Genomic DNA, 22,613 nt, shown 5'->3' on the forward strand with positions numbered 1-22,613 from the left:
TTTACTGAAGATTTTTAAATGAATCACATCAAAGGAGAAAGAAAATCTCATCCTCCTACTAAATCCAGCAGCACCTCCAGGAATCACATTCTTCCAGACTCAACCTCAAACCAATTCCCAGATCCTTTCCCACCATGAGTTAAGATCCAGCCCCACGATGGATTAAAAAACAATCAGTCAAAAATGTCAGTGATCTGAAACGCTCAACTGTTTGTCCCTAGATGCTGCTCAACCTGCTGATTTTTAATTTCTGTTTTTATTCAATTTCCAGCATCTGCAGTATTTTTGCAGCATACTATTTACGGTGGCTGTTTTCAGCTAGTTTACTAAGGAAAAAGACCACCGAGTTAAGGGGAAGTCCAGAAGATCTGAGATTTTGCTCAATCTTTTCCCAAATTAAACACCAGTTGCAATTGATCAGAAAATAACCTTATATTTACACATCTGAGAGTTGCAAAGGCTTTTCCTCTCCTGAATCAACATGGTTTAAGACAGATCATAAAAGTGCATTCAATATTAATAATGCACATGGGATAGATTGTCTGACTACTTGCCTTTTCCACTTTCTACCTAGATATTGATACAGAACTGCACGAGATTCTGAATTTGTGCACAGGGGCTTTGCAGGTGCACAAGGAGGGTGTACAGATTCTCAGTAAACTGTGGGTCCCAGATCAAAAAAAGGAGCCAAGGGGATAAATTACCTAAGTTTCACCCTAAAAGGAGGATCAGTTAGTGTTGTACATTCATGAATCACATTTAAATAATCCCTGGCGCACTCCTGGATGCAGATGGATCAAACTGGGAATAGAACAGACTGGGAATAGAAGGATACAAATGGATGGTCTATTTAGGAACACGTGATCAGTGCAGGCTTGGAGAACTGGGGGCTTGTTCCTGTGCTGTATTGTTCTTTGGATAGTGACCCTTCAGAAGAGTTCTTGTGGCTACACCATTACTGTCACATCAAACTGCTCAGTGTTTTCCCCCACACCCCAGAACCACCCTTACCATCGGAGCTGCAGCAATCAGCATAATCCAGCAGGTGGTGGCTCTCCCACCGGTGTAATCGGAGATGATCCCAGCCAGAACCCCACCTACACGGACAAAAAGAAGCAGTGAAGAAATCTGCCCAGCAACACTGAGAAAGTTACCATGTACAGTAACCAACCACATCTTAACCAGATGACAAGAATGAAACATCTCATGGTCTAGGGATTTTTGGGAGGGGTGGGGGGTGGAAGTGAAGAGGGAAATATTAAAGCCATCAAGAGAAATGTGTTGAAAAGTTTTTTTTTTAAAAACCAGGCAAAAAAAAAGGAGAATACTGAAATAGTTGAGCGTGACATAAAAGATTTAAGGCAAGTTAATTGCAGACATAGTTTTAATTTATTAAGTTTATTAGTGTCACAAGTAGGCTTACATTAACACCACAATGGAGTTACTGGGTAAATCCCCTTAAGCAATGGATAGGGAGGAAGGCAACTCAGACTTTTGTTTAAAGGCAGCAAATGGCAATGACCTGGAACACCGTCCAAAGGGTAGAAACAAGTAATTTTTCGGAAGGAAAACTGGTGCAGGACTATGAGGGATCCAGCAAGAGAGTGGGATTGGTTGAAATCGCTCTGCAGAGAGCTAGCACAGATTATGGGCTGAATAGCCTCTTTCTGTGCCATAAATAAATGGTTATGGATTAAACGAAAATGAGATCCAGGTCTTCTAGAATATATCCAATTCCACCATCTGTCGTGGTGGGTTTGAACCTGGGTCCCCAGAACATTAGCTGATAGTCTAGTGATAATACCACAGTGGGTAGTGATAAAACCCATAGTGTGCCATCACTAAGATTGTGATTTAAAGAAAACTACTCAATGGAAATAGGCTTAGGTGAAAGGAAGTGTAAGATAGATTTGTAGGGACTAACTATCAAGGCAGCACTGCTGGTCAAGAGTTGTTTTTAGAAGTAACTAATTTATTGCAAAGAAGCACAAGTGTACACAAGTCAAGCAAAAACTATGAACTTGCGAGAAACCTTAAATTAGACAATTATGGCATTGCAATTTGCACTGTAAATAGATTCTCCTGACAGTTTCAGAAACATATTGAGAACACATGGATTAAATAGGGTGCTGCCCGATCAGAGACAATAGTTCATTAAGACTTGGAAATAAATTAAGGCTCTCTTTAAAAAACTGCAGGTTACCCAGTATGAAAGGATTGGGCAGTGTGGGCATAAGCAGACAATTCCCATTAAGTTGAAATGATGGAAAAAGGAGTCAAGAGACACAAGATTAAATATATTTAGGACAAAGTTCTAAACACAAGAGTTGAGAGCTGTGGAATTCACTTGTGGATCAAGGGCCAAGGCGTTCAAAGTCAAGTTGGGTAGGAAGGTAAAAAGGGAAGATAAATAAATGACTTTAATCATTATTTATGTGCAGGATAAACTTTGGCCTGTGACTCATTTCTATAATGCAATATTAGTTTGATATTAATTAGGTCACTTGATGGATAATGCCATAAGGAGTTTGGAACTACACTACCCCAAAGGATACAGTTTAAGAAATAATCCATTGTTTAGCAAGTTTTGTTCCTGGACCACAAGACATAGGAGTAGAAGTAAGCCATTTGACCCATCAGGCCAGCTTTGCCATTCAAATGAGATCAAAACTGATAAGATTGCACTGTGCAATTGTTAATGACACTGCTCCTAATTAGCTTTGATAGCAAGGAGCCACCAGTCTTTTGGACTTGGAGCACACCTGTAAATAAAAATTACTGGGCACCTGGAAAGCTAGACTGATAACACATTGAAAATGATCTACCATAGCCAAGCTCAGACAGCAGGTAGTGCAGGATACTTGCTGAACAAGGACTTACACATGAATAATGCTGACTGCAACTCAATTGGTTGAAAGCCAAGGTCAATGATTAATGTACTATATCTTGAACTCTACTGAATGAGGTTTATCAAAGCAACTCAGCAAACCAATCCGTCTCAAATTACCATGTACAATTTGCACTGTAAATAGATTCTCCTGATATTTTACTGACATGGCCAATGCTCACAGGTAAAAGGTTCTGTAATCTAATTCCGTGCCAATCAGTAATTGCAACTCAGTGCTCTAACCAGTCACATGCCAATGTCAGCTTGCTGAAGTCATTGACTACCCGTGTCTGTGTTTCCAATTCCTTCTCCAACAGTCTCTCTGGATCAAAGAGGACTTGCACTCTGGGGAGGTGGGTTCTGCAGTGGCTTAAAATTGTCCAATCTTGGAGCTGCAGACTTGGCCACAGGTTTGGCAGAGTGGGTGGGTGGGATGCTCTGGATTCTGCACTCTGTTTGTTTGGCCTCCATGTGCTTTACCCAGTGACACTCGAGGTGACTGGCATCTTAGTGGATGCTTTGTATCCAAATTTGTGCTCCAAGGCAAGTGATTTCCATGTCACTGGGGATGTTGACTTTATTCAGGGAGGCTTTCACAGATTGTCCTTGCAATGTTTCCTCTGCTTGACATTACAGAGCTCCAAGTAGAGCACTGGTGTGGGGCATGTGGACAATGTTACCCACACACAGCAGCTGCTCGAGCATGCCCAGTGCCTTGATATCAGCCTGGGAGGGAACACTCAATGGTACACCCATCCTGCCAGTGGATTTGCAGATGCAATGTTGATGATATCTCTCCAGGGATTTGAGATGACTACTGTACATTGTCTGTGTTTCCGATGCATACAAGAGGTGGGAGCCATAACTGTTCTGTAGACCAGAGCTTGGGGCTGGAATTGAGGTCTCAGAATTTGAACAATCTGTTCCTCAGGTGTTGAGGACTGTACTGGCACAGTGAAGTTGATGCTGGATTTCATCGATGATCTTGGATTCCTATTCTGGTATGATTGGTCCACCTTGTTGTCTAACGATGGGCATGTATGCAGTGGGTCATGCGTGGGCTGCTCTTGGATGTTGTGTAGCCTAGTACTTCGTCGTTTGTGTACACTTAAACTGGACCAGCAGATGGGCACCACGATAGCTCAGTGACTATCACTGCTTGCTGCGCAGATACATGGATGTGGGCCAGTATCTGTGGGAGTTTGCGCATTCTCCTTGTGGTTGTGTGGGTTTCCTCTGGGTGCTTTGGTTTCCTCCCACACCCCAAAGATGTGCTCTTAGGCTGATTGGTGTAACAAATTGTCCCCAAATTATTCTCCCCTTAATCTGGTTTCCAATGGGGGTACCATAAGCATTGACATGGTTCAAGGGTGGAGGAGGAAAAGCACATTGTTGAAATGGCGGCGCAGGCTCGTTGGGCCAAAGGGCCTGTTTCCCATGCGGTATTGTTCTTTGAACAGTAGAGTTCAATATTGGAAAGCTAATGGCATGAGTGGGAACCCTGCCAGAGGTGAAAATGTGATGAGCAGGCAGCACTTCAGTGGAGTCTGTTCTGTTCTCACCAGCTACTACCAATTCTGCACCCTTACACTACAGGGAATGGAAGCCAAGTGTAGCATCTTTACTGTGCCATTGCCCAGCTAATTGTAAGAACCATCCACAATGACAAATGCAGCACCAACAGATGTGGAAAATGAACTTTATAATCTACAGGAAAAGGTGCCAGAATATATAAATAGGTCTGACCCAAATCTGATGTGAAAATATGCACACAGCAACGGAAATAGGAAGTTGAAACAGGCAATTTCTGTTCAGTGACTATCATCAGTGAACATAATACCAAATGCCGCCACGTCCCTAATGCATCTACTCAAACATACCAAGAATGCCACCAACATCAAACAGTGTTGAGATATCACCTGCAGCTTTGGGATTCAGATGGCCTGAAACAGAAAGAAAATAAATTTGATAAAACCCATTTGTTAGAAGCTATAATAAATCAACATAAGATTATGTTAAGATGTGCAGGAAGTGTCAGGCTGTGGTTTAGTAGCTAGAGCCCTTCAACTCCACAGACTTGAGCACAACCGAAGCTGTTATTAAACTGTAGTACTGAGGGAGCGTCATCCCGTCAACCCACAAGATGGTAAATCAACACCAGATCTGCTCGCAGGTAGATGGGAAAATCCACTGGGCTATGTGATGTAGAGCAGATGAGTTAGCCCAGTATTGTGGCCAATATTTAGCCCCAGTGTACATCACGAAAATAGATCTATTCATTATTACATTGTTTGTGGGAGTTTGCAGTGTGCAGATTGGTTGACATATTTTAAACATCTGAGTTTTAGTCATGAAATAGTTATAAAAGCAAAAGGCTTCCTTCCTTATTGAAGGTGTTACTAACAACAACAACCCACAAGATAGAGGTAGCCTGGTCACAGTCCTTTCAGTTTCCCATCTTAGCCACATTATTAGGATCTGTTTTCATTAGGACAAGGAACATTGGTGGCATGGTAACACAGTGGTGAGCACTGCTATCTCACTGCACCGGGGAACCAGGTCACTGTCTGCATGGAGTTTGCATGTTGTTCCCCATGTCTGTGTGTTCACTCCAGGTGCTGCAGTTTCCTCCCACAGTTCAAAGATGTGCAGGTTAGGTGGATTCGCCATGCTAAGGTGACCTTGGTGTCAGGGATAGGGCTTGGATGGCATTGTGGTCAGTGCAGTCTCAATGGACTGAATGGCCTCCTCACACACTGAAGGGATTCTATGATTATTATGGGACAGTTTGATAGAGGCATTTGAATTGAAGCTGATAGTTGAAATGTCAAGAACAAGGAGACAACATGGGGCGGGTGGCAAAGATTTTAGCTTTGAATGCAAGTATAGATTAGAGAACAAATTGCACTGGTTTTAAAGAGTACCCCACCCCCACAACCCCAGTTAACATATGTTGCATTTTAAAAAAATGATTCTATTTGTTTAAAAAGGCAATGAGTACAGCTCAGAATGAGTTTTATCTATAGTGAACTTTTTAGATTCAGTCTCTGTACCCACCAGCTGCAAGAAACTCGATTTTCAATTTGTGGAAATAGTCTCAGATTGGGACACAATAGCCTGTTAAATTAGAAGCAAGTTGTTGGGGACGGGGAGAGGGTCTCCTTGACAGCTTGCAAAGAAGCATCATTAGGTGAAACTCCCAACGTTCAGTCCAGGGGGGGGCGGAGTTGTTGAGTGATGCCAATACCAGAATCTCCTTTCAAAGTTAGCATAACAATGGCACAAATCTATTTATTTTCCAACCATAAATTGGTGTTTCAAATCCTGTTGTTACATCTTGTGTCGATTTAACAAATTTGAGGCCAAAATGAAACTAACCCAGCAGGAAATCTCAGGACCAAGAGGTTTTTTGTCAGGGCACAGAGAAATGATTGACAGAAGGTTACAGAGCTTCAAATGCAACAAAGAAGAGAGAATTTCTATATTTAAAATGCTGGTTTCGTAGACTGTCAACAGAAAGGAAACTGATCCAGAAGGTGAGATTGCTGGGAGACATGAGCAGAATACCAGATGGGATTAAGGGTTGGCTGACTGACAGAAAGCAGAGGGTCAGGATAAATGGGCCCTTCTCTGGCTGGTGAAGTGTAATTAGTGGGGTGTCACAGGGGTTAGTCCTCAAATGTATGTAAAATGATCCACAAGCAGGGATAGACTGGAACATAGCAAAATTTGCAGATGTAGGTGGGAAAAAACAGGCAGGAGGAGGATATAAAGGATTTTACAGATGGAAATAGATAGGCTAGGACAATGGGCCAAAATTTGGTAGATGGAGTTTAATGTGGATAAGTGTGTGAGGTTCATCCATTTTGGCCAAAAAATAGAAAAGCAAATCATCTAAATGGAAAGCAGATTCAAAATGCATTCGGGTGGAGGGATCTGGTGTCTTTGTTCATGAATCAGAGTTGGTACTCAGGTGAAGCATGTAATAAGAGGCAAATGAGATGTTGGTATTTATTGCTAATGGACTGGAGTATAAAAGTAGAGAAGAAGAAGTGAAGTATTGTACAGGGTGTTGGTGAGACCACATCTGGAATACTGGCCAGTTTTAGTCTCCTTAATGGAGGATGGGTGTAGTGGCATCAGAGGCAGTTCAGAGGAGGGTCACCAGATTGATTCTGGGGATGAAAAAGAGTTGACGGAGGAGGAGAGATTAGACAATACTCGCTGGAGTTTAGAAGGATGAGAGGGGATGTGGCTGAGGTGTATAAAATACTAAAAAGGGATTGATAAAGTAAATGCAGACCAAAATGTTTCCCCTTTGGGACAATCCTGAACAAGAGGTCACAGGTATACATGGAGGGGGTGATAGATTTAACACAGATGAGGACAAAGTACTGCAGAGGATGGTGAACATAAACTCACTGCCCCAGAACACGGCAGAGTCTAAATTGTTGAATGGCGATAGATACATTTCTAATAGAAGAAAAAGGGATAAGGGAAACAGGTGGATTTGAGACCAGGGAGAGATCAGCCATGGTCTGATTGAGTGGCAGAGCAAGCTTGAAGGGCTGAAGTGCCAACTTCTGCTCCTAATTCCTATGAAACAGGAAAGGATAGGTATGTCAAGTAGACACTAATTCTGGAGATTTAACCATTTTGTTTTGATACACATTCCAAGCAGGATGTTGGGAATAGTATGGCCACCATTAGCAAGGCACAAATGGTGATAGGGATGTCAGGGGACATGGAATAATTTGGCATTTAACCATTGCAGTGCAAGGTTCAGAAAAATCCTGAAGTTAGTTTAGTTCTCATTCCCACTAATCTGCTCCCACACTGTTTGGCCTGCAGTGTGTTTTGCAGATGGGACACGCTGCTGCTACTGTGCACTGGAGGTGGTGAAGGGAGTAAACGTTTGTGGAAGGGATGCCAGTCAAGCAGGTTGCTTTGTCCTGGATGGTGTTGAGCTTAGAGTGTTGTTAGAGCTGCATTCATTGAGCTGAACTGTCAGATTGTACTATTGGAATGGGCTACAATTCAGGCAAGTTGAAGTGTTGGGTTAGAGAGTTTGATCAAAGTTAAATTGGTCTTACAAAAAGCATCTGTGTCTTTTTTTAAATAAAAAATTACGATTGTATCTGCAGTCTGTTTATCAGACATACTCATATCAGTGGATGAGGAATGCTTTGAATGAAGGGGAATTTTGTCCACATTAATCCACTCACCAGTATTTTAATCTGTGCCAAATCACTTCCCTATCCAATAATCTACAGTGATAATGTTAGACCATCATTGTCATGCATCTACGTTGCAGATAAAGATTGGAACTAGTTAAGTGTTGTGCAATTGATGTTTTTTTTATTTGAAAATGGTGACTTACCAACAGAGGAAATGTAGAGAGGCAGCCAGAACAGGAATGTGTAACTGACCAACTTGGCAAAGAGTAAAGACAGTGAGAACTCAATCACACCCTGAAATGGATAAAAACAGGGTTCATTAGTCCACAAAAGACTATTTGAAAAAGTTTCCTTTACTCACATTGCTGCCACTCATTTTAAATACAATATAATCTATGCTTATCATTTTAGGGTTTTAGATTTATCTAGCCAGTTCCAATCCTTTCAATAATTGCCATTCAGATAAGGCAGAAGAAATGGACACAAAATGAACACCAACCCACAAAATAGCCTAAGCAGATGCAAAAGCCCCAAAAAAGGAAACTATATCATGCACACATCTTGACCAATTCAAATTAACCATTTATTCAAATATTTTTAGCACTACATTTCCATTTGGCCATGTTTAAAATTGAGCTTACTAAACAGCTTGGATAATCCAAATTTATTTGAGCTCAAAAAGGAAAAGTTGTACACCCAACTTCTCAACTCAAGGGCATAAGCACCATCATTTAGACACAGGATTCACTGGCACTCGGTGAACTGGCCAGGGACTTTCGTACTCACGGGTATTTTGAGTGCCCCCAAGAAGCTAATTGCAGAAGGTTCCTCAGTGTGGTTGCTGGGGTGATTGGTGCCTTCATTTTCTGTATCACTGGGATTGGTAAAAATCTCCTCCATGCTATCGTGGCGTATCAATGGCTCTTGCTCCCGTTGATCCTGTAATACCAGCAAAGAAACCCATTCGTATTTGGTATGAAATAAGGAAAGCTGACCAAGCTACTCAAATGCCAGAGCAACTGTAAAACTGACTCTGAATAACCGAAGAAATGACTACAACTAGGAGAAGGCCAAATGCTTGACCTCAGTCTGTCTTGATAAGGTTGACTCCATATACCCTGAGATAACATACAGGAAATTAGATAAGGTCAGGGATGAAGGGGTCAAAGAACTTTTTATTACATCAGAAAACAAGACATGATCAGAGATCACAGAACCTTTTTGTCCCCTCAAAGGGCAAGATAATGATATAATTGATGAGACAGAGGTCTCAGAGGTCACTGGATCATAACACAATTAATGATGTATTACAGCTTGTATTACTAACTGAATTCCTGAAGTCATGTAAGAAAAAAGGTATAACTATTGAATGGATTCTTGTAGTTGGCGCAGTCTTTTGGATAGAATCAGTTTGTGCTGACTGCTCTGTTTCCAAGATTCTGCCACATACTGCATGCAGTCTTTCGGAAATAAAGATACTTCTTTTGTTAGAACGAACTTTGTTGAGTCTCTATCACAGATAAGAAGCAGGAAAAATTTCCACTTCAACAGGTGGGCAGGTGGCAGATGAAGTTCAATGCAAAGCAATTCAACTTTCAGAAGGAACATGGAGACAATAGAAAAAAGGACAACATGAAAGGGGTTACAGGAGCAGAGGGACTGAGGTGTATATGTGCACAAGTCATTGTAGGTGGCAGGAGTGTTTGAGTGCTTAAAGAAAAAGAGCATGCAGTATTCTAGGCTTTAATAACAGGGGTATAGAGTACAAAGAGCAAGGCGGTGAAGTGCACTCATCTGGAGTACTGGGTTCAGTTCTGGATGCCACAGTTTTAGGATGAATGCAAAAGGTGCTGGAGAAAAAAAACAGAAAAAGATTCTCAAGAATGGTTCCTGGAATGAGGAACTTGGATTGGAGAAGTTGGGACTGTTTTCCTTGGGGGTTAAAAAAAGGCCAAGAGGACTTCGCTAGAGGGGTCTGGTCAGATTAGGGAGAAACCTTTCCCACTCATGAAAGATCGAGAGCGAGAAGGTCCAGATTGAAGGAATTTGCAAAAGAAACACTTAAAAGTTCACATTTTTCAATCCAGGCAGTCAAAAAGGAATCCAGCTGTTCTTTGAAAAGTGCAATGGGAGAAAGGCAGGAGAATACACAAAGTTCCTCAGAGTCAGTGCAGACAGGATAGGCCAAACAGTCCCCTTCTGCACTGTGATAGAGGGAGGGTTGACATTTAATCAAGGTAGGTGAACAGATCCGATGGCAGCACAAATGTAAACCACCCGAGCAGATCCAACCAAAACAAATTTTGCAGAAATCAGACTGAAAGGAATGGGAAGATCTTCACTTCCTCAAAGCAGCTCCCAAATGGAAAACAGGTTTTGCATTTCTACCGGGAAATAATCCTTGAGCATAGGGTGACAAAAGATCACAACATACAACTGAACAGCTCAGCTGAGCACTGGATAAATAGTATAACAAGGTTAGGTTTAGCACCTCACCCAGTCTATAAATCAACAACATTACTGTCTTAATGGTGAACAGTTAAAATAGGCGATTTACTTACATGGTGTTTGGGTGGGGAGCAACCAACATCTTCAGGGTCTGAGAAAAGACAGGAATGATTTTGTATTTGTTAATTCGGAAACACTAAGACACAATCATCAATAAAACCTTTCAAAGTTAACACACCAGTCAATCCAGAAAGCGTTCCATTGGGCAGTTGGTTAACACTGCTGCCCTAGCACCAGGGACCTGGGTTCAATTCTAGCCTTGGGTGACTGTGTGTGGGTTTCCTCTGGGTGGGTTAGGTTGATTGACCATAACAAATTGCCCCTTTGTCAGGGGGATTAACAGGGTAAACATATGGGGTTACAGGAATGTTGTTACTGCAAGCTCAATGGGCTGAATGGCCTCCTGTGCTGTAAAGATGACGATTTCCACCCAGGCCAATGATGAGCATCATTCAGAGCTCCTGCACATGACCTGTCATAAGTTTATTTAATTGTGTCACAAGTAGACTGACATTAACACTAATGAAGTTACTGTGAAAATCTTAGTCGCCAGACTCTGGTGCCTGTTCAGGTACCGAGGGAAAATTTAGCATAGCCAGTGCACCTGAACTGCACATCTTTTCAGACTGTGGGAGGAAGCCCACGCAGACATGGGGAGAACATGCGAATGTCATACAGACAGTGACCCAAACTGGGAATCTCTCTCAGGTCCCTGGCTAACCACTGCGCCACCAATGGAAATTGTGGTCCTATCCCACCTTTTGGATTCCTGGGATGGTGGTAAAAAAAAAAATTAATTATTTCCACTTTCCCTGCTGCACCTCAAGGGAAAATAAATTGCACCTCAAGCATCCATTGGGGTTATTCTAAAGCTGTAATAAGTGGTGTTGTCCAAGGACACAATGGTAGTTGCTTGTCCTCAAAACAAGAAAGCATGACCTCCCTTCCCCTCCCCTACAATGTTCCATACGCACCTCAGCGAGACAATGCAGGTGGGGGAAGACGGGATCTAGGTACAAGCCTAAAGCCATTCTCTGTAGCAATTGACTGGCATTAGTAATATACCAAAAAGGAGCCCAAAGTTTCTGTTCAATGGTATCATTTGCTGCTATTCCAATGCACCACAAGAAGTAGGTAGATAGTTGCTGGGAGAACACCCAACATGCAAAACACAGATGTCACTTACATTCCACCAGAAAGAAGAAGCAAACTATTCCCATTGCTGCGATGATAGCCCCAGGCACAATGAATGATAAACCCCAGGCTGACGATACAAATATCCCAGCGATCAAGGAGCCCAGGATGTTCCCAACTGACGTGTGAGAATTCCAGATTCCCATGATCAATCCTCTCCTGTTGAGTTAAATAGAATGGGGGAGAAAAAAAAAAGTGGTGTAAGACGTCATTTAAACAGCCGCAAGGATGTTTTTATTAAAAAAGAGAAAGGAAGAAGAGTTGGAATGATCACAAGATCTCATTTGTAATACTGATTTCACAAAACCTACTCTGATTGACAAAGATTATAGCGACAGTTTCTCAAACGTCTGGGTACTGACAGCATATGCTACAGAGAGGTGTTTCCTTTTGCATTGAAGGGAAGCTACTAAACACAGGGACCACAACGTCAATCTGGAACACCCCCAAGAGAAAGCAGCTGAGGCCCTGGATCAATTGGATATTGCAATAAAAATTCCAGTCTTCTTTCTTTTAAAGGCCATTGGAATATGGAACCAAAGTGAATTAAGATACAGTTCAACCAGGATTTACTTGGAACACAGGGCACTCCTGTTCCTATGAGCCAAAGTCACCAACATTCTAGTCATTAGACTCAAGGGAGATGAGCAGAGATCTGACAAAACCACCTGGCTGCCATATCAAAATACTATTTGTACAGTTACTGGAGAAACAGTTAAAAAATGTACTGTGTGATGGATTCCTTGGTTTGTCAGACTAAAGGGAGGAGGACATGCATGTTATCAGACAGATGACTTGAAGAATGTTCTGTTAGGTGCACTCACCCTGGTTTCAAAACTTTTGAGTAGGACCCCAACTTTAGAAGAGAGCTTCAGGTTTCTGGGGAAGCTTAAGCTAATTGAAATTGGATTTAAAAAAAAAGTTCCAGGCTCATTGCCCACTGGTGCAGTACAGGTAGGCTGAAGAAAAAGGCTGGATCCAGGATATGGCAATAGGTAGACAACTGGTTTTATTACTATTAAAGGAATTTACTGATCTGAACTAGTTATACACTGCACGGGGCTGGTCACGGAGGATTCAGATAAAAAAGGTAATACTGATGGATTAGAACTGTCGTGAGGGGTTCTGGCAGTGTGCGTGTGAGGGGATAGCTGGCAGAGGATTGGTGCCTAAATTCTTGAAGAAACAAAAAAAAGAGCTAGAATTCTCCAAGGAAGATCAAAGCTTTGAATGACTGCTGCTGGAGTCGGTCCCTATGTATCTGATACTTAGCATATAATTTGTTGATTTTATTTAATGAAGTATGAAATTTTGATAATTGGTTTTACTTTGGCATCATTCTGTTCTTCTGGCCTCTGTGGAGACCATAATAAAATTGATAGCACTTGGTCAAACCAAATTTTGGCTCTCCCCTTGGTTCAGTCCCACAGACTGGGGCCAGTTCTTGGTGGGTCTCTATCAGGCGAGGGCAGTACAATTAGCCCCAGGGTTTTTGAAGCCCTGGTGCAGGAGATTGTTCAGTTTCCTGTCTCCCAGGGTAATGCTTGATCAAGACCCCACGTGCAATCCTAACTAACTATCTACACACACTCCTCAAGATTATTAGTCACCCACCAGCAGTGGTGACTCTGAAGTCATTGTTGCACTCTCACCCCCTACTTAATATCAACTAACACTGGATATGGAACAGGGGACCAAGTTTGGCTCTGACTCACTACACCACATGGTGCGCGAGTTGTAACTCTAGGGGAGATGGGTGTGGAAGCAAGTGCAAAAAGAGGGGGAGATTTGAATTACATAACATGGGCAGCACAGTGGAACAGTGGTAAGCACTGCTGCCTCACAGCACCAAGGACTCAGGTCACTGTCTGTGTGGAGTTTGCACATTCGTGTCTGCGTGGGTTTCCTTCCCCAGTCTAAAGACGTGCAGGTTAGGTTGATTGGCCATGTTAAATTGACTTTAGCGTCAGGAGATTAATAGGGTAAATATGTGGGGTTATGGGAATAAAGCCTGGTGGGATTGTGGTTAGTGTAGACTTGATGGGCCGAATGGTCTCCTTTGGCACTATGGGGATTTTATGATTCTAAGACGTGGGAGTTCTGCTTAAATTTTAAACAAAATCGCAAGAATTGCTGCGCCTCAAAGTAAAAGGAAATATTAGTGTTTGGACTCTTCTACCCTCAAATACAACACAGGAAACCATTTAACCCATCTTAACAGGAAGAATTACTGTCACTGAAAATTCTTCAAGTCTATATTCAACTTCCTTTGAAATGAGCTAACGAATCTGCCTTCATTACCCTTTAATACACAGCTCCTTCTGCAAACAAAATTCTCACCTTTTGTTCAGTTTACAGATCCTTGTGCCAGTAGAGACAGTTCCTCCCTGGTTACTATTCCTGGCTTGGGTCACTGTGTGTGGAGTTTGCACCTTCTCCCCATGTCTACATGGGTTTCCTCCCACAGTCCAAAGATGTGCGGGTTAGGTTGATTGGCCATGCTAAAATTGCTCCTCAGTGTCCCAAGATGCATAGGTTAGAGAAATAAGGGGGTAAGCGAGTAGGGATATGGAGGTAGGGCCTGGGTGGGATTGTAGTCAGTGCAGACTCAATGGCCTCTGTCTGCACTGTAGGGTTTCTACAATTCTATTGAAATCAATCATAATTTTGCACATCTCTTAAACCTCCCCTACTTAGCTGAACAATCCAATCCTCTCTAATCTAGAAACAGAAAAAAGTGTTGGAGAACCTCAGGTCTGGTTGCATCTGAGGAGAGAGAAACAGGGCAACACTGAGTCCAAAATGATTCTTCTTCAGAACTGCCACCTTTTCTAATCTTGACACTTCACTGAAATCCCATATCTTTGATTGCATTCCTTTCCCTGCAGACTCTGACCCAATTTTGAGGCAAGGTTTACACTCAATCTTTCAAAACTGTGCGTCAATTGGTTCCTAGGCAGGCCTGGAGAGGATGTTCCCACTAGCCGGAGAGACTAGAACACAACCTCAGAGGGGAGGCTCCTTTAAAAAAGGAGGCGGAGGAATTTCTTCAGCCCGAGAGAGTGGTGAATCTATGGAATTCATGCCATAGAGACCTCTGAAGGTCAGGTCATTGAGTGTCTTTAAGGCAGATAAATAGATTCTTGATCAGTAAGGTGATTAAGCGTCACAAGGATGAGAATCATATCAGCCACAATTGAACAGTGGGGCAGACACGAGGGGCCAAACAGCCTCATTCTGCCCCTATATCTTATGGTCTTTTGCCTGATGTACATTAACATTACAGAGATTGCCCACAGAAACAGGGTACCTGGCCCAACTGACACCAATGTTTACCCTCTGCAGAAAACTTCTTTCAAACCCTCTATCTCCTTTCTCCAGCCTGTATCTGTCCAGTCTCCTCTTGGCAGAATGTTTAGTAGTAATAATTTCACACACCGACTACCGAGTAAAGTGATTTATTTTCTTTGTATTTTACCTAATTTAAAATCTCCTACACATAAAAACAGGTTGTCAAGACCTATTCTATCCCTTTCACAACTTTAAAAAGATTGCTATTAGGTCACTAGTCAGCTGTACTCATATTTAAGGAACATTAAGAATGGGAGCTGAGAGAAAAGACCTTGTATCAGATGTATGCCAGGGCAAGCTGTACACTTCTGGACAAATAAAATTGTAACAAAATAATCAGAGGAGTACTCCGATAATAGGGACAGTAGTGGTTAGCACTGCTGCCTCTCAGTGCTCCGAAAGCTAGTGGCTTGTGCTACCAAATAAACCCGTTGGATTTTAACCTGGTGTTGAGAGACTTCTTACTGTGTTTATCCCAGTCCAACGCTGGCATCTCCACATCATAGCCTCAGCACCAGGGACCTGGGCCACTGTGAAGTTTGCATATTCTCCCTGTGTCTGCATGGGTTTCCTTTGGTGCTCTGGTTTCCTCCCACAGTCCAAAGTTGCGTGGGTTAGGCGGATTGGCCGTGCTAAATTGCCCCTTAGCCAGGGGGACTAGCTAGGGTAAATGCACAGGGATAGGGTCTGGGCGGGATTGTGCAGACTTGATGAGCTGAATGGCCTCTGTACTGCAGCATTCTAAAAATTTAAGCAGAAGTGAATCCCATTTGCGCAATAAAAATTGTTGACCCAAGTAATTTCTGAAGCTTATGGATTAAGAAGCATGCAAATTAGGGGAACTAATAAAAAGCAAACTGAATTCACTGATTGTACACCCCACCCCAGGTCCAGACTGCAGAAAGCACCAGCAAAGCTGCTCCATCCCTGGATGGGACGGTGGACGACAGGGGTTTCACCTGTCAACGTCAAACACTCTGCCTGATTCTCCCATTCCCTTACCCAGTTTGTCACTCTCCTCATGACTCAAGTGTTGTTACCTAGACAATTTGGTAAACCAGAAACATCAACTCTGTCCACAGGTGCTGCCTGACCAGCTGAGCACTTGTAGCATTTTCAAGCTTTTATTTCAAATTTTCAGCATCCTGCTTTCTGCTAAGCAATTTTTTGGTTGACTTCACACCATTGCACACAGGAACCAGCCAGATAACATGGCCTGGTTGTAAGCTGTGACAGTTTAAGGTGCAACAAATTGTATGCACAAGGGCTGTTTTGCCAGAGGGGCAGGCGATGGCCTAGTGGTGTTATCACTCAACTATTAATCCAGAAACTCAGCTAATGTTCTGGGTTCAAATCCCACCACAGCAGATAGTGGAAGTTGAATTCAATTAAAAATAAAATCTGGAATTAAGAATCTACTGATGACCACGAAACCATTGTCGGAAAATCCAATCTGGTTTAGTGTCCTTTAGGGAAGGAAATCTGCCACTCTTACCTGGTCTGGCCTACATGTGACTCCAAAGCCACGGCAACGTGGTTGACTCTTGACTGCCTTCGGGCAACTAAATGTGCAATAAATGCTGGCTAGCCAGCAACATCCATGAATTTACTCATTAGTAAGAGTGTGGAATGCCCTGCCTGCAACAGTAGTGGATTCACCAACATTAAGGGCGTTTAAATGATCATTGGATAAATATATGGGTGATATTGGATTATCGTAGGTTAGACCTGTGAAACCATTGAGGGCCGAAGGGCCTGTACTGCGCTGTAATGTTCTATGAATAAACTTGAGACCAAATTGCCCTTTTTGAAAGACTTCGCCGAAAGTTGGGACTGGGTTCCAACTGGGGGTGGGATAGTTTTATTCAACTCGTGATAGCGAACTGAAGATCAAACCTCAAAAAGTTGAGTAGGTGCAAAGGGCTGAATGGCCCACTTCTGCTCCTGTGTCTTACGGTCAAAGCGGTTTGAGAATTTCAACTCCTGTTATTTTTAAAAATGTGGCATCAGTTAAAAAAGCAATGAGCCTGCAGGATAGAAACCAAACTAATTCATTGATGTCCATTTAGTTCAGAAATCCACCATTGTCACCCAGTCAGGGTGGTACAATACTCTTGTCCAACACCAATATTAAACAATCCCTCTGGTATCAAACTCTCATCACCTTCTCCAGGGACTTTTCTAATTCAGCCATCAGGTTATTCCAGGGACAGATAGCTATCACCTGAAGTTTATTTCTTGCCTCAAGCCAAGATCAATTTTTCCCCTTAAAAATCACTTGATTTGACCACAAAACAAACATCAGGCAATGGAAACTGTTGCCAACACACAAGCCTCACAGACAAAGTTCTTTCGGTAGGATTAGTAATGCAATACTTACTTCCCTTTTCCAAACCAGTTCCCCACACAGGCAACAACAGCTGGCCACCCTGTGGTCTGAGCCAGGCCATTTGCAATCTGCGGAAAATATTAAGCGAAGACACATGTGAGAAACACGAGGAGCAAGGTTCAACTCAGAACTGCTGACTGCAGCTTAGACACTGACCACAAAAAGAGGAAACGCAGGCTGCTCCAGAGAGATAGGGGGTGACATGTTGGTTTGGGCTGAAAAGGCGTGGAGAGATTCCAGGTAAAGCCCAGCCCAGTCTGCAACTGATGGGTAGAGCATCCTGCTGGAGGACAGTGTCACCCGACGAAGGGGCAAAGCCCCGAAAGCTAGCGGCGTCTGCTTCCAAATAAACCTGTTGGACTTTAACCTGGTGCTGAGACTTCTTACTGCGAGGGCAGTGTCAACACTGCAAGCCGCAGGAGCAGGAAATCCAGCCACCAGCCTGCTCTGCCTTTCAAATAGATCATAGCTGATCGGAATCTGAACTGCATATCCCCACCCCAAATTCCATAGCCAACCAGTGACACCCATGTTCCACAAATGGATGAAAAAAAGCTGCACAGCAACTTCCAACATTTTAAAAGGTAAATCTGTGGCAAAGAATCAGACAACAATGGTGACCTACTCAAGGTCCACCTTCACCTCCTCCCCTCTGTACAGCCTGTTCCTATTCTGCCACTCACCTCTTGATTTACCTACAATGTTCCCTCTCGTGTGCCCAGCTGGTGACTTCATCCAGGATTCCAGCAAGAGGAAAAGCAGAAGGGAAACAGCTAAGTGGAGGACAGAATTTCTGCACCTGATCACGTAGAGAGTGCTGTTGTAAAGGACAGCAATGGGAACACAGGGTAGAAGTGAGCTGCTACGCTTGCTGCAGTTGAACAGCCCTTGAAGACATTGAACAGCAAGGCTTGCATACATAAATAGTAGGGATGATGTATTGGAGAACGGATAATGTGACCAACTGTAATTTAGCAACAGGCTGGAAGATAAGTTGTGTCTATATAAGTGTTCTAAATCACATCATTTCAAAAGAACGAAAGAATCAGTTTAAGAATTGGTAATTCTAATGCAAATCAGTCACCCGACAACACAGAATTCAGAATCTCTACAAATCAAAAGGAGTCCAGATACAGCAGTAAAGCAAAGAACCCCACCCCCCCCCAGGTACAGGCATTTGCCACTAGGTGTCTCTGGTTAGCTGGTGGGCTGCAGAGCCAGACTGACCTGTATAATCACGTAATACCACATAGTGTGTATGTTCCAGTAAAACCCAAATCCAAAGAGGGCAGTGAATAACCCACTGAGTAACATCCCTGCACTCAGGTAATATCGCAGAGGGAGTCGCTCCCCGAAAATACCACTGGAAATAAAATAAAAACCATAGGGTGAAACATCAGAAATCATTTCAACATGTATTCAGTCCACAAGGATCTGGTCCATTGCTTTTAAACATAAAAGGATGGTTTTGCTTGAGTCCATTACACATAGGAATTAAAATGGAACTTCCAGCCATTCACAAGTTGCGGCTTGTCTGGTCTGCTCCAGAATCTTAGCACTGGTAATAAATCCATTGTGCACTTTTCATTCAGTATCTATAAGTGGTAAGAAGCAGTTCCACATTCAAGAAGTGTGGTTAGACACTGGATGAAAGCTCCCCTTTACAGCCCAGCCACACATTCTGCAGCACATGTTAAGATGGAGCAGTGACTCAGACTTGCTGAGACAGAGCAGAGGCAGAGGCGACAGCACTACAAATGTGACAGACTCTGTTTCACAGACACTTCCATTCTTCATTCCCAAGTTACATCTGTACAGCGCCAACCTTCTGGTGAACCACTATTGGATTACCAAGAAGTCTCAAACACTTGCCAATTTAACACAAAAGTCCCCCAACCTATGACAGCAGACCCACTACTAAAGATTTCCCTCCTAGACCAATTAGCATTCAGTGTCTGGGAGATGGGCTGCAGAACCAGAGTTGAATTTGATACATGGCATTGGAGTCTAGTGCCAGTCACATGGCACACAACATTCTACTGTGCCATTGACACTGTACTGACTTGGAGTACTGTGCGCCTCATTACAGGAAGGATGTGGAAGCTATGGAAAGGGTGCAGAGGAAATTTACAAGGATGTTGCCTGGATTGGGAGGCATGCCTCATGAAGATAGGTTGAGGGAGATGGGCTCTTCTCCCTGGAGAGACGAAGGTTGAGAGGTGACCTGATAGAGGTTTATAAAATTTTGAGAGGAATAGATAGGGTGGATTCTCAGAGGCTATTTCCCAGGGCTGAAGTGGTTGCTACAAGAGGACACAGGTTTAAAGTGCTGGAGAGCAAGTACAGAGGAGATGTTAGGGGTAAGTTTTTCACTCAGAGGGTGGTGAGTGAGTGGAATTGGCTGCTGTCAGTGGTAGAGGCGAACTCACTGGGGTCTTTTAAAAGACGTCTGGATGAGTATATGGGATCTAATGGGATTGGGAGTTACAGATAGTTCTATGGCTTGGTAGGTATGGATGTGATCGACGCAACTTGTGGGCCGAAGGACCTGTTTGTGCTGTAGTGTTCTATGTTCTATTAGGAGATAGTCAGATCCAACCTGGGCCCAAGGAGCAAAACTGCGCTCCCTTTAGCAATCATTTACAGAGTAAAGAGAACATTCTCAGATGGGTGACTAAAATAATTTTTGTTTTGGAAGTCTGGGGGCAGAGGCACAGAATTGGAAGTTATTCCATCCTCCCCACATTTTGGGAATGTTGACACTGGATATCCGAAAAAAAAAGAGACACCAACATCCTGACCTTGAAGAGCAGAAATTTCAGAGATATTCAGGGCTTGAATTTCTGTAATACTGACCTGAAAAACATGCCAATGGCATAGGTTATCAGGAAAGAATTATCCAATGCACCAAACAGCACCTTGTAGTTGGGTTTATCTGAAATAAATGAGAGGATAGTTAGAGGAGGCAGATAATAGGGGAGGGAGAGAATATCTGCTTGTGTTAAAGTTCTTCAGTAAATCTTCTTTGGTCTTGGAAGCCCATGACTCCTGCCACCTGGAAAGAGAACAAAAGGCAGTCAATGCCAGGATGGGAAATCCTGACTTGGACCTGGGATGCTCTGGGTTAAACACCAGAATTTCCTATATAATTGCATGGTGAGCATACTTAAACCACACTCACCAACTTCAAGGACAGTTGACATCTATGCCCAAGAATGATGCCATTAGCTCAACTTAATCAAAGCACCAGTTTTAGTCTCAATTTGTGATGCTGCGGCTTGTGGATTTTTTTTTATTTTGCTGCAGTTGGAAGCACACACAGGAAAGTTCTGGTCACCACACTACCAGGAGGATGCGGAGGCTTTGGAGAGAGTACAGAAAAGGTTTACCAGGATGTTGCCTGGTATGGAGGGTCTTAGCTATGGAGGAGAGATTGGGTAGACTGGGGTTGTTCTCCCTGGAGAGACAGAGGATGAGGGGTGACTTAATAGATGTGTACAAAATCATGAAGAGCATAGATAGGGTGAACAGTGGGAAACTTTTTCCCCAGGTTGGAGGTGACGAACACAAGGGGTCACAGGTTCAAGGTGAGGGGAGCAAGGTTTAACACAGATGTCAGAGGGACGTACTTTACACAGAGGGTGGTGAGGGCCTGGAATGTACTGCCAAGCAAGGTGGTAGAGGCAGACACGCTGGGATCATTTAAGATTTATCTGGATAGCCACATGAACTGTCTGGGAATGGAGGGATACAAACAAATAGTCTAGTTGGAAGCATGAGTGGTGCAGGCTTGGAGGGCCAAAAGGCTTGTTTCCTGTGCTGTATTGTTCTTCATTCTATTGAGCAGTGAACTATGCTGGGAGTTACACTGGTCAGTGGCAAACAGAAGGCCAACTTGGGAACTGTCAGGTTCCACTTCAGCCTACAGTAAGTACAATTAACCACAATGTCCTGAATGAAACCAGAAACAGTATTTTCGATTACTATCCAGTGGCTACTGAGCATCAGGTGAGAGAACAGGATCAGGATCAGGTTCAGCTGCAGTTTAAGGTTTAGTTTCATGCACAGGGGATGATCTCTCAAGAAAAATACATTAAAAAAAAAAGGTCAGGGGCTACAGGAGTTTGCAGTTAGCTGATGGTTTTCAGGAGAGGAGCCCAAGGTTTTCTGCATAAGGAATAAGCTTGGTCCTCATGCCCAACAGCTGCCTTGTACGTGGCTTAGTAGCGCCAGTTGGTTTTGCCCTCAAGGTTTAATTGTCAGTTTCAGCACAGTACAGAGCAAAGGCACCCCTCCAAAGAAACACCTTAGAACCTCAACGTCATTCAAATTCTATTTTGTTAATTTGACACTTTGGCCAAGTCCCAGACAAGCTGAGAAAGGTCACTGACACTCACTGAAATATTCTGGATTAACATTAGACCTGTCGGACACACAATGTTATAAGAAACAGCTTGAAAAATGAAAAAGAATGGGAAGTGAGACAGAGATTAGAAGTCAGGCAGGAAGTTGAGACAAAAAGCTGTTGTGACTTTGTTTCTTACATGACCACATTTTCACGGATTGTTAGATCGAAAGGGAGCACAGTCGCAGCGTCTGTGCTGTTTTGAGATTGGTAAAATTGACTGGGTAGAAACTAATTGCACCCACCATTGTTTGCTGCTAAGTAATTTGTGCCTGGTCTGAGCTGCAATCTGTGTACATTCACTCGCGTATCCAAGTCACTTAGCAACATGGTCTATCCCAGTAAGCAGCTACAAGGCCTGCTTTGATCTCAAGGTATCACTACATATTGGGCCGATTAAAAAACAGCCCAGTCTGCTTACAGGAGCACACAACACCATATTTATGCCAAACTATGACACACAGAAGCAGGGTGTAGTATAGTGAAATGAGGTTAGGAAATGTTCAGCTGTAATGTAGCGCACCCCACCCTTACCCTGTGGTTGATCAAGACCAGCAGTGACAGGACAGGGCTGGGGGCAGGGTAAGGTAACCAAACATTAAAATTAAACTCTGTGGGTTAAAAATATGATGACAAAGTTTGCATAAAGGCCCAAGTTAATGAAGCAAAATTTCCCTGGCACTGTTCCCAGAATTTACTCCG

The 22,613-nt window shown here is 43.1% G+C and overlaps 1 protein-coding gene across 1 annotated transcript in view; it reads right to left on the reverse strand.

The window, feature by feature from the left end:
- slc37a2 (solute carrier family 37 member 2) overlaps positions 1 to 22,613 on the reverse strand; it is a 60,281-nt gene that overhangs the window by 14,426 nt on the left and 23,242 nt on the right. Inside the window, exons 4-12 of the mRNA XM_080182232.1 lie at positions 20,363 to 20,441; positions 18,734 to 18,869; positions 17,498 to 17,574; positions 11,759 to 11,925; positions 10,626 to 10,663; positions 8,851 to 9,003; positions 8,268 to 8,358; positions 4,768 to 4,830; positions 1,012 to 1,097 (exon numbers count right to left, since the gene is read on the reverse strand). Coding sequence (XP_080038358.1) covers positions 1,012 to 1,097; positions 4,768 to 4,830; positions 8,268 to 8,358; positions 8,851 to 9,003; positions 10,626 to 10,663; positions 11,759 to 11,925; positions 17,498 to 17,574; positions 18,734 to 18,869; positions 20,363 to 20,441 — 890 coding nt within the window. The remainder of the gene's footprint in view (positions 1 to 1,011; positions 1,098 to 4,767; positions 4,831 to 8,267; positions 8,359 to 8,850; positions 9,004 to 10,625; positions 10,664 to 11,758; positions 11,926 to 17,497; positions 17,575 to 18,733; positions 18,870 to 20,362; positions 20,442 to 22,613) is intronic.

The sequence above is a fragment of the Carcharhinus amblyrhynchos genome, unplaced genomic scaffold (assembly GCF_965287045.1).
Source record: "Carcharhinus amblyrhynchos unplaced genomic scaffold, sCarAmb.v2.hapA scaffold_49, whole genome shotgun sequence".
Classification (NCBI taxonomy): Eukaryota; Metazoa; Chordata; class Chondrichthyes; order Carcharhiniformes; family Carcharhinidae; genus Carcharhinus; species Carcharhinus amblyrhynchos.